The 15,713-nt window shown below is 28.8% G+C and overlaps 2 protein-coding genes and 2 pseudogenes across 2 annotated transcripts; 3 read left to right on the top strand and 1 right to left on the bottom strand.

Moving 5' to 3' along the window:
• LOC128039720 (uncharacterized) overlaps positions 1–15,713 on the bottom strand; it is a 64,306-nt pseudogene that overhangs the window by 32,170 nt on the left and 16,423 nt on the right.
• LOC105796598 (probable glutathione S-transferase) lies at positions 1,159–5,061 on the top strand (annotated as a pseudogene).
• On the top strand, positions 8,511–10,912 carry LOC105796592 (probable glutathione S-transferase). Its single transcript, XM_012626340.2, has 2 exons — positions 8,511–8,849; positions 10,412–10,912. The coding sequence occupies exons 1-2, from the start codon at positions 8,541–8,543 to the stop codon at positions 10,772–10,774; spliced, it is 672 nt and encodes a 223-aa protein (XP_012481794.1). The 5' UTR covers positions 8,511–8,540; the 3' UTR covers positions 10,775–10,912.
• LOC105796604 (probable glutathione S-transferase) lies at positions 12,164–14,866 on the top strand. Its single transcript, XM_052627998.1, has 2 exons — positions 12,164–12,577; positions 14,416–14,866. Exons 1-2 carry the CDS (start codon positions 12,269–12,271, stop codon positions 14,776–14,778), a joined length of 672 nt encoding a protein of 223 aa, XP_052483958.1. The 5' UTR covers positions 12,164–12,268; the 3' UTR covers positions 14,779–14,866.

The following is a 15,713-nucleotide window of genomic DNA, read 5'->3' as shown; positions in this document are numbered from 1 at the left end:
TCACTCCTATATTTTTCCAAATTTACTAAACAACCCTTAAAATTATAGTTACATATTTTTTACGATTTAGTCCCAAACTCTCAAATTTACACTATTTTACAATTTAGTCCTTGGAAGTCATTTTTTTTCAATTCAGCCTTAAATCCCAGTTTGCCTAGTTTTGCAAAACAGTCTCTCTCTTCTTTCTTTTTTTCAAAATTTCTAGATTTTATAATTTAATTCCTACTATTAAAATCTTATCAAATTTTCCACAAATTAGTCCATGATTTTTGAACCATTAAACTTTCATATTTTATTTTTGGAATTGTAAATTCTCATCCCATATAAATTAGTTCTAAATCTCGTGTTTTGGAATCTTCACAATTTAATCCCTATAATTTCAAACTTTACTATTTTATGCCCAATCTTTCAATTTTCATATTTCATAAGCAAATAATTTAGTACAACACCAAACTTTTAGATTTCACTAATCAAACTTTAACATTTGGAATTTTACAAATTTTACAATTTATTCCTTACTTCAATTTTTATCGAATTGATCACTTAATAAATTGTTTTCAATTTACTTCAAATAGTATTCAAAATATTCCAAATAAAAATAATTTTATTGTCTCTTTATGCGGCATTGCATTATATATATATTTTTGGAAAATTTACATGTGTTCATGCTTTTTACTCAAAGTTACTTTTTATATTTAAATTTGTTGAGGAGAGGTCTAGTTCATTTTTTTGAGAAGTTTTCAAAATCTAATCCATTGAAAGTTGATAGATTTTTTTTTGGTGAATTACAATAATAGGGTAAAACCCGAACAACAAGCGCGACTCAAACTCAGCCCCACACCTAGGGTGATGAACACTCTTAGCCATCAATCCATCATATGGGATTCAAAGCTAATAAATTCTTTAACGATGGTCGAAATTATATTTAAAATGTTTATATTTAATTTTAACTTCAAATTTTATCTTTCAACTCTACATAACATCTCAAGAGTGAGACAAGTGACATCCAAATTAAATTACTTTATATTGCATCATGCATGACATTACCTTGTATTATTATATAAAATTATTTCTATATACTTTCTTTAATTCCTTTTATTAACACTTCATCTTTACCTTACTCAAAGCTATGACTTCTAATCCTATTATAAATTTACACTCACCGCTCTCAGACTCTACCAGAAAATCGACTAATCTCACAACCATGGCTGTTGTGAAACTGTTCGGAGCTTGGCCTAGTCCGTACTGTTACAAAGTAATTTGGGCTTTGAAACTCAAAGACATAGCTTACGAATACATCGAAGAATATCTCTCCAACAGGAGTCCTTTGCTTCTTCAATATAATCCAATTCATAAGAAGATCCACCGTCATCCTTCGATATATTGATGAAATTTGGCCGCAAAATCCCTTGTTGCCTGCTGACCCCCATGAGAGAGCCGTTGCTCTGTTTTGGATCAAATTTTCTAATGACAAGGTAAAATCTTTTTTTTTTGGTTTAAATACAAAAATAACCCTCAAACTATATCGTATTTCTCACTTAGGTGTCTAAGGGTTTTTTTTGGTCAAAAATGATATTTAAACTGTTAAATTTATCTTATTTTACCAAAAAACACAGTACCATGTTTTATTGATATCGTACAATTTTTGTAATACCTCGAAAATTTTTACAAGAAGATATTATCTTTGATATAGTAAGGAAATAAAGTGACAAAATGAGAATTTTGAGTTATGACAACATTGGAAAGTATATTATGACATATTAATTCAATAAATGATTAAATTGCAAAAGTGAGAAAAGTTTTGTTACCCAAGAGTAAATACTCAAAATTTGAGGGGTTAAAGTGTAAATATGAAAATTTGAATGACCGATAGTATAAATATTTTAAGGGTGGAATAATCTAGAAACTAAAGAAAATGGATGAATTGGGACCAAATTGAATAGATGAAGAATTATGAGGACTAAATCATAATTTTACCAAATTAAGTGATGACTCGAGGATGGAATTTTAAAAGATATAAAGGGCAAAATGGTCAAGTAGAAGAAAGAGAAATCTAGAAAATAATGATGAAGTTGGAGATATTTTAGATTAAATAAATAAATAAATATTAGTTTATTAATATTTTAATTTGATTTTTAAATGACATTTTATTATTTTATTATTATTATTTTATTTAGTATATATATATATATGGAAGAAAAGATGAAGAATCATCATCTTCTACCTTGCATCCCAACGTATGAAGAGAAAAGAAAGAAAGAAACTTTCTTTTCTTTACAATTTGGTCCTCTCACCAAAAATTCACCATTTTCACTTAGAATTCAAAGAAATTTCCATAGCCACCAAGAGAGAAAATTGATAAGGAGACTATGGGGAGCTAGAATATCAAGTTAGATTCAAGAAATAGAGGCTAGAGGAGAGAGAAAATCAAGTTAAAGATTGAAATCAATAGAGCAAGGTAAGAACATCAAGATTTCAATATATTTTTGAGTTTGATATTATTCAAAAGTATGAAATTTATGTTAATGTAGGGTTTTATTATATAAGGTTCTATGTTCTTGATATTTTAGTGAAGGGAAACAAGAGGAATTGATAGAAAATATTGTAGAGAAAGGAAAGGAGGGTGTTATAAATTTGAGTATCAACATCTTGCACTAAAACAATTTTGGATAGCAGCAGTAGATTAACTTTGAAAAATCACAATAAATCATGGAAATTGAATTAGAGGATGAAAAAATATGGAATTAAATCTTATTGAGTCTAGTTTTTCATAGAATAAACAGAGTAAGCAATGGAATTTTAAATCATGAGTTATAATAAATTTTGTGAGATAAAGATAGAATGATTTTGGGTTCCCTGTTCTGAATTTGGAAAATCATCAAAATTGGATAAAAATGATTAGGGTCTTAAATTTATATGTTTAAAATCTTTAATGAGTCTATTTTCAATAGAAACAAATGGGAACATTATCCTAATCTTTTACGGGAGATAATTAATTTTAAGTGAAGAAGGGTCAAAACTGTCGAGACAGTAGAATAGGGATGATTTTAAAGAATAAACTGTACTTATTAGATAAACCAAAATTCATAAAATTTTATGGTAACGAGATATATGAGTATAGTTTCAGAGAAAATTCTGGATCTCAATTCGGAGTTCTTTAGTTTAATATATAAATAATTTTGTGACTATGACTCAAGTGGACAGCTTTGAATGAACAAATAAGTAAATAGTGAAATTATAAATAATGTTACATATAAGCATGTTATATACATTAAGGATGTGGAATGGAGAGGAGGAGGAAAATATATGATTATTCAACTAGCACGAGTTTTCATTAAAATGGCTAATTTTCATGTTTTAGGTTTAGGGACTAAATTGAATAAAAGTAATATTTTAAGGGTAAATTTGTAAAAAGTAAAAAGTGACCAAATTGCATGAAATGAATTGTTTTATTATTTAAATTAATAAATTGAATGAAATATTAATTTAGATCAAGATTGGGTGGAAATTGAGGAAAATAGAAAATTACCAAAATGTCCACAATTTTGGTATTTACATAATTAGCTCGGTAAGTTCGTGTAACTTGAATTATATTCTTAAATGTTTGAAATGTATGTTATTGATGTGAATATTATTTGAATGGTCATTGTATGAAAATTGATGAAACATGGATATATTTGATAAAAAGAGGAAGAAATACTGGTTGAATGAAAGGAAAATTCGATGGATTTCTGAAAAGGAATTGACAGTAAAAAAGGATCTAGCCTAGATGGGTGATCCTATCCTGATATAGCCCTCCCGAAGAATATGTGAAAAATGGATTTAGCCCGGACGGGTAATCTGAATTAGGTCGAATTTAGCTTTGATGATAATTGGATCGAAGCTCATTAGAGTAATTGTCATTGCAGGGTTTAGCTTTGGGTGATAATCCCGACAATACTCTATGAGTTTATATTACAGGAGATTTAGCTTGGACTGGTAATCCCGCTGTAAGGATGAGGTTCGCGGGAGTGTGCTCTCTGAAAAGGAAATGTGCGCACATGAATATGAATTGACGGACCCGAATTTGTACACTAAAGTGTACCCCTGAAAATCCATCGAAATTCTGAGAAATTCAACGGGATAAATATGGAAAAATGAAAAGGGAATGGAAATCATGGTATATATGTTATTGATACATGGAAATTATTGAACTAACTTGAATGTTGAGTTTGTGCATGTTAGGGGAATAATGCATTGAATGACATATATAAGTTAAATTGGCTAACGTTAGCTCATTAATGTTTTGATTTTGTTTGGTTTTAAATATGAATGCTTAATGAAATGAAATGTCAGCAAATTAATTTGTAAACTCCGATAATGCTCTATAACCCCATTCTGGTGATGGATACGGGATAGGGGTGTTACAATTTTTGGGTAAAATGTAATGAAATTAATAGTTTGAGTATATTTTTGACAAAATTTAGGTACCTTAATGAGAAAATTGATATAGTTTAAGCATCAATTTTGCAATTAAACCTTATTTATTTGATGCATATGACGATTTCCCATTTATTGATTTTTATATTTATTAATCTATACCTATATGGTAAGAGAGCGGTTTATTTATTAATCTATACCTATAATAGCAAAGCTTTATCGAGCCGAAGGTGAAGAACAACAGGCGGTAGTGAAGGAGTGGTTGGAAATGCTGGAAGCCATGGAAGAATATGCGTTAATTGGAGGGAAAAAATTCTTCGGCGGAGATGAGATAAACATGGTGGACATTGCATTTTGCATGGTTGCTCACTGGCTCGTCGGGGTTATCGAAGACGCAGCAGGGCTTAAAGTCTTTGAGCCACACAAATTTGTTCGAGTGATCTCGTGGATCCAAAATTTCAAATCAGTCCCTGTAATCAAAGACAACGTACTTGCCTAAAACCGATAAGATAATTGCTTACTTGAAGCGTCGTAAAGAGATGTTGTTGACATCAAAATCGAATTAGGGTTTGGAACATTGATTGTATTTTCTCCCATGGAAGTGTTAAATGTTACACATAAGGTTGAAGATGTAATCCAATATTTGAGAGGATCTGAACACTTATGTTCTTTATCGAACGTTTTCAGAATTCAAACCGATCATGTTATCGATTTGTTGGTCTAGTAGTTTCGATTGGTTTGTTTGTTCGTTTAAATAAATCATCAAGATTAAAAAACAATAAAAATCCAGTTCAACGGGTCCATACTGGTTTGCATCCCCTCCCTCCTATATCGGGTCTATAATTTTTATTCCAATAAATATTTTTTATGCTGAAAATATTTTTTTATTCTTTTAATTAATTAAATTAACTAAATTATTTTCTCAACTCAATTCTAATTTCGTTAAACTCATGATGACTTTACCGATAAAAATCTATGAACAAATTAATTTAATTAACCTGTCCTTATGAAACTACGATGGCTTAGTAATAAAATTTCACCTCGAATTCAACTATTTAATAAAATAATAATTCAAAGTCATTAAGTAATTTTCAAGTGATTCCTTGTTTATAGTAAGATAATTCAAAGTCATTAATTAACTTGTATATTTATACGTCTCAAAGTATGAAATAATTCTCTAACTAAGCTTAATATAACATAAAAACCTATAGGTACATGCCAGCCAAAATAGTAAGAGTTTCACCAACTCGATAAGTGCGAGATTTTCTGTTGGATGCTGATAACAATGAGTGCACACAATTGAACCTAACCTGCAATGCTGAGTAATCAACTCAGTGACATTTCTATAACTAATATTATAACAAAACATAAATTATTTGAGGACATAAATACAAAACAAAAGTTCGTAAGCAATTTAATATGTTAACTTATATTATAGGAATATAATCCTTTCATATCACATTTGTAATCATATCAACAGGTTGTCACATATTCATCTTCAAATTCTTGACCTGTAATCATACCAAAACGACGTAATTTTGTACTTTTTTATTTAGATTTTTAGATAACTCGAATTGTATAATTCATATTCGAATTAAACTAAAAAATTTAATTTTTTATTCGAGTTGATCCAAATAACTCGATTAATTCGAACTATTTAATTTAATTTTTAAAATCGAATCGAATTTTATTCACCTACTTACCAAAATAAGAATACAACCAACCATTCAAGAAAGAAATGAATTAAACTCGCACCATAACCGAACAACAGCCATTTTAGACAACCATTTCCTCATATGTCAGACATAATAAATTATGAAAACAACGGTCATTTTGGACAACCATTTCTTAAATATCAGATATAATAAGTTCTGGTAACAGCAGCCATTTTAGACAATCATTTCTTCATATGTCAGATGAAAATACCAGTCAGTTTGGACAACCATTTCTTCAAATTTCCAACACGTTTTATTTGCTACATACCCAAAATCAACAGCAGCTAATTCACAGTTTATTCATAAAATTCTTTTTAAGATATACTTCATAATATAATTCTCTTCACTTTAATGTATCTAATCTTTACTAATTCAAGTTTTAATTTTTTTTTACTCAATTATTTTAGTTTAATACACTTAATTTAGTAAAATTTTCAAACATTACATTTAAACACTTATGTAACTAATCTGCTCATTTCCACTCCTATATTTTTCCAAATTTACTAAACAACCCTTAAAATTATAGTTACACAGTTTTTACGATTTAGTCCCAAACTCCTAAATTTACACTATTTTACAATTTAGTCCCTGGAAGTCATTTTGTTTTCAATTCAGCCTTAAATCCCAGTTTGCCTAGTTTTGCAAAACAGTCTCTCTCTTCTTGTTCTTTTTCTTTTTTCAAAATTTTGAGATTTTATAATTTAATTCCTACTATTAAAATCTTGTCAAATTTTCCACAAATTAGTCCATGATTTTTGAACCATTAAACTTTCATATTCTATTTTTAGAATTGTAAATTCTCAACCCACATAAATTAGTTCTAAAACTCGTGTTTTGGAATCTTTACAATTTAATCCCTATAATTTCAAACTTTACTATTTTATGCCCAATCGTTCAATTTTCATATTTCATAATCATATAATTTAGTACAACACTAAATTTTTAGATTTCAGTAATCAACATTTAACATTTGGAATTTTACAAAATTTACAATTTAATCCTTGCTTCAATTTTATCAAATTGATCACTTAACAAATTGTTTTCAATTTACTTCCAAATAGTATTCAAAATATTCCAAATAAAAATATTTTTATTGTCTCTATATGCGGCATTGCATTATATATATTTTGAAAAATTACATGTATTTATGCTTTTTACTCGAAGTTACTTTTTATATTTAAATTTGTTGAGGAGAGGTCTAATTTATTTTGAGAAGTTTTCAAAATATAATCCGTTGAAAGTTGATAGATTCTTTTTTTTTTGTGAATTACAATAATAAAGTAAAACCCAAACAACAAACGAGACTCGAACTCTACCCCACACTTGGGGTGATGAACACTTTTAACTATCAAGCCATCATATGAAATTCAAAGATAATAAATTCTTTAACGATGGTCGATATTATATTTAAAATGTTTATATTTAATTTTAACTTCAAATTTTATCTTTCAACTCTACGTAACATCTTGGGGGTGAGACAAGTGGCATCCATACACATATAATATATAATAAAATAGAATTTTCGAATAATTTAAGTAGTAGTTAGTTCTAAAACAATTCTAAAATATTTTCACTTATTACATGTCAACACATTAGCACGGTTTAATTTTATAGTCAAATGCTCCCTTGACATGATGACACATTTTCTAAAACATCAAAGATAAATGATCTTTTTTTTGGTGAATTATAAGAGGAGAGCAAAGTCTTAACAGCAACACGATTAGCGTGGCTTGAACCCAGATCACATCTGAGACGGTGAACACCCTGATCATCAAATCAACACACAGGTAAAATAAATATATATGATACCTTAATTATAAAAAAAACATATATATTCAATTATATATGGGTTCAAAATTATATATGGGGTTTTTACTTGTTTTTAAATAGGATTGGATTGTTCGGTTGGACTAGAAACAGGTCGAAATATAGATTCGAAAAAAAACATCGAATCGATTGAACCGGTTAAAAAATCAATTAAATTGACGGTTGAACCAGATTTCTTAAATATTCTTTTTTATGAATTTATTATTATATCTTTATCGAACTTATCAAATCGACAAACTAATGGCCTAATCAATTCAACCAACCACTAATTTATTTCTAAAAACATTATTCAAATTAAAGAAACAATTAATAAAGATGCATCATGCATGACACTACCGTACCTTATATTGTTATATAAAATCTTTTATAATACTCCATCTTTGTATAAAAGTCTTAGTGACAGATTCTAACTTTTAGGGCCTACAATTTTTGTCAATTTCTCTTTTTTATGTCATGAAATTTAGAATTATGTCATGAAAAAAAACAGTCACCATCGTTACCTTAGACAATCTTTGACCTGTAATCCTATTATAAATTTGCACTCAGCGCTCTTAGAATCTCTGAACTAACCTCTCAACCATGGCGGTCGTGAAATTGCACGGATCTTGGTTTAGTCCGTACGGTTACAGAGTAATTTGGGCTCTAAAACTCAAAGGCATACTGTACGAATATATTGAAGAAGATCTCCTCAACAAGAGTCCTTCGCTTCTTCAATATAATCCAATTCATAAGCAAGTCCCGGTGCTCGTTCATGATGGAAAACCGATCTGTGAATCCACCGTTATCCTTCAATATATCGATGAAATTTGGCCGCAGAATCCTTTGCTGCCGGCTGATCCCTATGACAGAGCTGTTGCTCTGTTTTGGATCAAATTTGCAGATGACAAGGTAAAATCTGTTCTTTTCTTTTTTGGATTAAATACAACATTAACCCTCCAACTATATCGTATTTATCATTTAGGTGTCTAACAGTTATGTTTGTTTTCTCTTCTTTGCAAAATGATTTTTAAATGGTTAATTTTGTCTTATTTTGCCAAAAATACCGTAGCATGTTTTATTGCCATCGTGCACTTTTTAGGTAAAATGTAACAAAATTAATAGTTTAAGTATATTTTTACCAAAACTTTTGGGTACTTAAAATGAGAAAATTGATATAGTTTAGACACTAATTTTGCAATTAAACCTTTTATTTATTTATTTATTTATTTGATCCATATGACGATTTTCCTGTTTATTGATTTTTATATTTATATTTATATTTATATTTATTTATTAATATTTATAGCCAAAATTATTTATTAAGTGTTGTATTGGGAGAAACTATTTTATGGACCCTCCACCACATCATCCATTGTCTATTTCCAATTATTTAATGATATTTCAGTAATTTTTTCATGTCATTGACATATAAAATTGGTAATTTTTACTCTAAACCCGAACTCAATTGTTAGCAATGTTAATTTTTTATTAAATTTTTGGTGTGATATTTTGAAATAAAAAAAAAGTTATTCATTTGGTAGTCATATAACAAAAAAAATGAGTTATGAACTTTAATTTAACCAAAAAAATTCATGTTTACAGTTATATTTACATTTTTAAATGGGTTAAATCATTATTTGAGGCCTGAACTTGGTAACAATTCTCACATTGGATCACATGTTAAGGCTTGAATTAGGTAATTGTTCCCACATTGGGACTTGAACTTTTTTTTGTCCAAGTTAGTCCATAAACGTGGTAATTGTTCTCATGTTAGTGCTTGGGCTAGGCAATTGTTCCTATGTTGGGGCTTGGATATAAGGGTTTTCAAGAAAACATAGGGGCTAAGGTGTTCTCTGATAAACTAAAAGATTAAGTGCAGAAAAAATAAGGGTTGAAAATTTAAGTACCGAATTTAAGTTATAAAATTTTGTTTGATACATTACTTAAAATTAATTACGGAATATAATTATATTGTTTGATAAATATAAATTTTGAATTATAAAAAATTATATTTTACATTTTATTCTTAATTTTAAACATTTTACCTTATTCTAAACCGTAATTAAAATTTTAAACATAAGGTTTTTATAGGAAAACATAATATTAAAATAAATTAATTAAAATTGAGTTAATTAAATATATTCTTTATTAAGTGATAAGTAGCTTTTATCAGGTCATACCGTGAGAATCATTGTCAAGTTTAAGGACTAATTTGAACCAAAAAAAAGTTCATGCCCTAATGTGGGAGTAGTTGCTAGGTTCAAACCCCGTGAAGTGATTTAACCCTTTTTAAATTTAAAAGTAATGGGATTAAATTTCTTAAAACAAAAATAGGTGGACTAAATTTTAAACATACAAAGGATACAAGGATTTGTAGCATATTTTAACCTAGTTGAAATCTTTGAAAATCTTTTATCGTACATAACTTTTGATGGCTGATACTAGAAATCCCATATCTCTGTTTAAAACAGGGTCCTTTAATGTCAAAGCTTTATCAAGCCAATGGCGAAGAACAACAGGCGGCAGTGAAGGAGTGGTTGGAAATGTTGGAAGTCATGGAAGAACATGCGCTGATTGGAGTGAAAAAGTTCTTCGGCGGAGACGAGATAAACATGGTGGACATTGCATTTTCCTTTGTTGCTCACTGGCTTGGGATTCTCGAAGACGTACTAGGGCTTGAAATCTTTCAGCCACACAAGTTCCCTCGAGTGAGCTCGTGGATCCAAAATTTCAAATCAAGTCCTATAATCAAAGACAACTTGCCTGATGCCGATAAGATGTCTACTTTCTTGAAGCGTGGTAGAGAGATGATGTTGACATCAAAATCAAATTAGGGTTTGGAAACTTGTGTTCTTTATCGAAGGTTTTCAAAATTTGAACTGATCAAGTCACTGCTTTGTTAGTCCAATAATTTCGATCAGTTTGTTTAAATAAATTATCAAAATCAAAATAAAAAAATTTCAATGGGTCCATACTAGTTTGCCACCCCTCCCTCCTATATCGGGCCTTTTCATTTATTAAGTCTATTATATGTGTTATCTTGTCTTTAAACTAACGATATATTTTTAGCCCAATAAATATCTTTCATATGCCCAAAATATTATTTATTCTTTTAATTAACTCAGTAATGACCCGATTTTAAACATTGTCAAAAATTACAATTTTAAAATTCAATTCCGTAAATTGAGTTAGTGGAATCATGAATAGAAAGGTTTATGAAGTTAGTAAGAAAATATATTAAAGAATGGTTAAGTAATTTAATCAAGAAAATCATTAATTAAAGTTAGGGACTAATTTATAAAATTTCAACGCTTTTGAAATTTTAATTTAGAAAAATGACTGAGGACTTAATTAATAATTAATTTGAGGACCTTGGAATTAATTGACTGTTATTAAAATATGATGGTGGAAGGGTATGATTACATCCACTTATTACATACACATATAATATATAATAAAATAGAATTTTGAATAATTTAAGTAGTAGTTAGTTCTAAAACAATTCTAAAATATTTTTCACTTATTACGTGTCAACACATCAGCACGGTTTAATTCTATAGTCAAATGCTCCCTCGACATGATGACACGTTTCCTAAAACATCAAAGATAAATGATCTTTTTTTGGTGAATTATAAGAGGAGAGAAAAGTCTTAACAGCAACACAATCAGCGTGGCTTGAACCCAGATCACATCTACCAAAACCTCATACCTATTGCAATATAATTTTTAATTATATATTTAATTTAATTAATTTCAAAATTTAATCCTTTCTCAAAATGTACTAATACTAACTACCCTTTGCCTTTCCTATTTTTCTTTTGGTAAAATAAACAGCTTTACACAACACTATTAAGATAACGCATTAGCCCATGTAACACTAATATAGATTTCTTTTTGTTTTTTATGAATTATAATAATAAAGTAAAACCCAAACAACAAACGCGACTCGAACTCTACCCCACACTTGGGGTGATGAACACTTTTAACTATCAAGCTATCATATGAAATTCAAAGCTAATAAATTCTTTAACGATGGTCAATATTATATTTAAAATGTTTATATTTAATTTTAACTTCGAATTTTATCTTTCAACTCTACGTAACATATTGGGGGTGAGACAAGTGGCATCCATCTTAAATTACTTTATATTGCATCATGCATGACATTACCTTGTATTATTATATAAAATTATTTCTATATACTTTCTTTAATTCCTTGTATTAACACTTCCATCTTTACCTTACTGAAAGCTTTGGCTGCTAATCCTATTATAAATTTACACTCACCGCTCTCAGAATCTACCAGAAAATCGACTAATCTCCCAACCATGGCGGTCGTGAAACTGTTCGGAGCTTGGCTTAGTCCGTACTGTTACAGAGTAATTTGGGCTCTGAAACTCAAAGGCATAGCTTACGAATACATCGAAGAAGATCTCTCCAACAAGAGTCCTTTGCTTCTTCAATATAATCCAATTCATAAGAAGATCCCGGTACTCCTTCACGACGACAAACCCATCTGCGAATCCACCGTCATCCTTCGATATATCGATGAAATTTGGCCGCAAAATCCCTTGCTGCCGGCTGATCCCCATGAGAGAGCCGTTGCTCTGTTTTGGATCAAATTTGCTGATGACAAGGTAAAATCTTTTTTTTTTTGGTTTAAATACAAAAATAACCCTCAAACTATATCGTATTTCTCACTTAGGTGTCTAAGGGGTTTTTTTTTTGGTCAAAAATGATATTTAAACTGTTAATTTTATCTTATTTTACCAAAAAACACAGAACCATGTTTTTTTGACATCGTACAATATTTGGGTAAAATGTAATGAAATTAATAGTTGAAGTATATTTTTGAAAAATTTAGGTACCTAAATGAGAAAATTGATATAGTTTAAGCATCGATTTTGCAGCTAAACCTTATTTATTTGATGCATAAGACGATTTCCCATTTATTGATTTTTATATTTATTAATCTATACCTATATGGTAAGAGAGCGGTTTATTTATATTTGTGTCCCTTTATTATGTTGAAATTTCGGATCTAGTCATTCTATTTTAATTTTGACATAATTTAATTTTATACTTTTATAATATTATTAGTAATGTCTTGATGTGAATTTTTAATAGATCTAAATTATATTTAATTAATAATAACATAAGAAGATGAAAACACCATTTGAAGAAAATTTTACATTAGTACATCTAAATTGCCTTTTATATACTTTATATAAAAATATAAAAAGATAAAGATACGGTCATTCCACTTATGAAGTAGGCATATTAACGGAATAGAGGTGTTCATGGTCAAGCCGGGTTGAGTTTGGACTGGGTCTAAATATAATATTAACATATTTTATATTTGCTCAACTTCAGTTCAACCCGAAATGGGCTTAAAATTTTGCTTGAGCCTATTCATAATTTGTAAAAGATTAACCCAAGCCCATTTTAGACCCGTCCATATTATTTTTAAAATTTTTTTAAAAATATTTGTATTATATTATTTTAATATTTAATATTTTATATATTTTATTCATTAAAATTTTCATATAGTCATCTTAACATTAATTTAATGTTTACATTAGAGTAGTATTATATATTTTATTATAAACTTAAAAAGCAGGTTGAGTTGGGTTGACACATGAATAGGTCTATAATGGAGTGAGTGTGTTGTAATTCAATATTAAATATTTTATGATAGTGAAAAGCTAAAATACGCTCTAAGTCTTTTTACTTTTCATATATTTGGAATTTAGTTGATTTATTTTATTTTAAAAATTTAATTATTTTACGTTTTTATTTCAAAATTAACGTTCAACTGCTAACACCTTTAATTTTTTTTGTTAAATTTATTGATTTGATATTTTGAAATAAAAATATTACTCACTTGATAGTCATGTAACAAAAAATGATGTCATGAACTTGATAACAAACAAAATTAGGTAAACAACACTAGAGTTCACCCAACTATGATTTATTTTTCTCTCTTTTGGTTTCCTGTCTATAAAAAGTTATAAAATGGTCATCCAACTATTCAATTTTGTTTGTTTTGGTCACCAGTTGACTAACATAAAAGTGGAAACACCTAAAAATCCAAGAGAGTTGGTTGACCAAAAAAGACAAAATTGAATAATTGAGTGATTATTTTATAACTTTTTATAGTTGGATGGGCAAAAAGAAATTTACTATTAATTGGGTGACCATTTTGTAACTTTTAACTAAAAAAGAAAAAAAAGCATAGGGTGATTACTGGTGTAATTTACCCAAATAATTGTGTTCAAGATTTGATTTACATTTTTAAGTTTAAAAAGGTAGTGGGATTAAATTTCTTGAGGATTAATTTTTAAATGTATAAAGAGTATAAGGACTTGTAGCATATTTTAAGTTAGTTCAAATTAAGATTTTAGCACCGTGTTGTTTGTAATTTTTTTTATCGTACATAACTTTTGACTGGAAAACCCATCTTTGTTTAAAACAGAGTCCTTTAATCTCAAAGCTTTTTCGAACCGACGGCGAAGAACAGCAGGCGGTAGCGAAGGAGTGCTTTGAAATGCTGGAAGTCCTTGAAGAGCACGCGCTGATCGGAGGGAAAAAATTCTTCGGCGGAGACGAGATAAACATGGTGGACATTGCATTTTGCTCGGTTGCTCACTGGCTCGGGGTTATCGAAGACTTTGCAGGGCTTAAAATCTTTGAACCACACAAGTTCCCTCGATTGAATTCGTGGATTCAAAATTTCAAATCAGTCCCTGTAATCAAAGACAACTTACCCGATACTGATAAGATGCTTGCGTTGTTGAAACGTCGGAGAGAAATGTTGCTGGCATCAAAATCGAGTTAGGGTTTGGAATATTGATTGCATTTTCTCCCATGGAAGTGTTAAATGTTCCCCATGCAAATAAATAAAACAAAATCTAAGGTTTTAAGAATTTGAGAGGATTTGAACATTTTTGTTCTTTATTTAAGGTTTTTAGAATTTGAATGACTCAAGCTACCAATTTATTGAACCAATTCCAATTGGTTTCCTCTTCATCGATACCTCAATTGATTTTCGATTTGATCTAATTCAAATATCACCGATTTTATCACGTACACAATTTGAGTGTTAAATGTAGTTTGAGATCATTCTATCAACTTGAAGGTTAAGTGTTAACACCTCATATATGACATAGAAGATATTTAAAACACATTCATCAAACTTTAAACATAACATTTTAATATTTGTGTATAATTTTACCTAAATATTTTAATTTTATGAGATTTTATAATATATATTTTAACCTTATAAAAATTAAGCTAATATAAAAAATTATTTAATATTTCAAAGCAGCTCGAGTAAAAAAGAATTTTTCTTTTAGGCATTAGGTTTGTGCAATAAAAATTTAAACAAGATCGAATTCAGAACAAGGTTAAGATAGGAAGTAAAAATTTTGGTTAAGTTAAGGCGAGTTAAAACCTATTTATCCTATCAATAAGTGATTGGGTTTAATGGTAAAGTATATTATACTCTCAAAAGGAGAACCCAAGTTTGAATCTTGAAGATCATATTGTTAGAAGGGACAGCCATGAATTCTAAACATAAATCATAAAGCAACATTGTTGGAAGAGGCATCCATGAAATCTGAATATGAACCATAAAACAGACATACATAATAATAGTAAGAAGCACAATATTTTATTGGTTTATATTTAGTTTCATGTGATATAAATTACATAATATATAAAAATAAAATAAAAATATATTACAAAAGTATAAAACGAGTCTGACCCAACTCA

Source organism: Gossypium raimondii, chromosome 3 (assembly GCF_025698545.1).
Source record: "Gossypium raimondii isolate GPD5lz chromosome 3, ASM2569854v1, whole genome shotgun sequence".
NCBI classification, from domain to species: Eukaryota; Viridiplantae; Streptophyta; class Magnoliopsida; order Malvales; family Malvaceae; genus Gossypium; species Gossypium raimondii.
Note: the sequence above shows the minus strand (reverse complement) of the source record. Positions and strands in the feature narration are given on the sequence as shown.

What these genes read in the sequence shown, in the direction of transcription:
- LOC105796592 (XM_012626340.2), top strand. Translation starts at nt 8,541, where the DNA reads ATGGCGGTCGTGAAATTGCACGGATCTTGGTTTAGTCCGTACGGTTAC. An exon ending in TCAAATTTGCAGATGACAAG is followed by an intron (nt 8,850 to 10,411) that starts GTAAAATCTGTT and finishes TGTTTAAAACAG; the next exon opens with GGTCCTTTAATGTCAAAGCT.
- LOC105796604 (XM_052627998.1), top strand. Translation starts at nt 12,269, where the DNA reads ATGGCGGTCGTGAAACTGTTCGGAGCTTGGCTTAGTCCGTACTGTTAC. An exon ending in TCAAATTTGCTGATGACAAG is followed by an intron (nt 12,578 to 14,415) that starts GTAAAATCTTTT and finishes TGTTTAAAACAG; the next exon opens with AGTCCTTTAATCTCAAAGCT.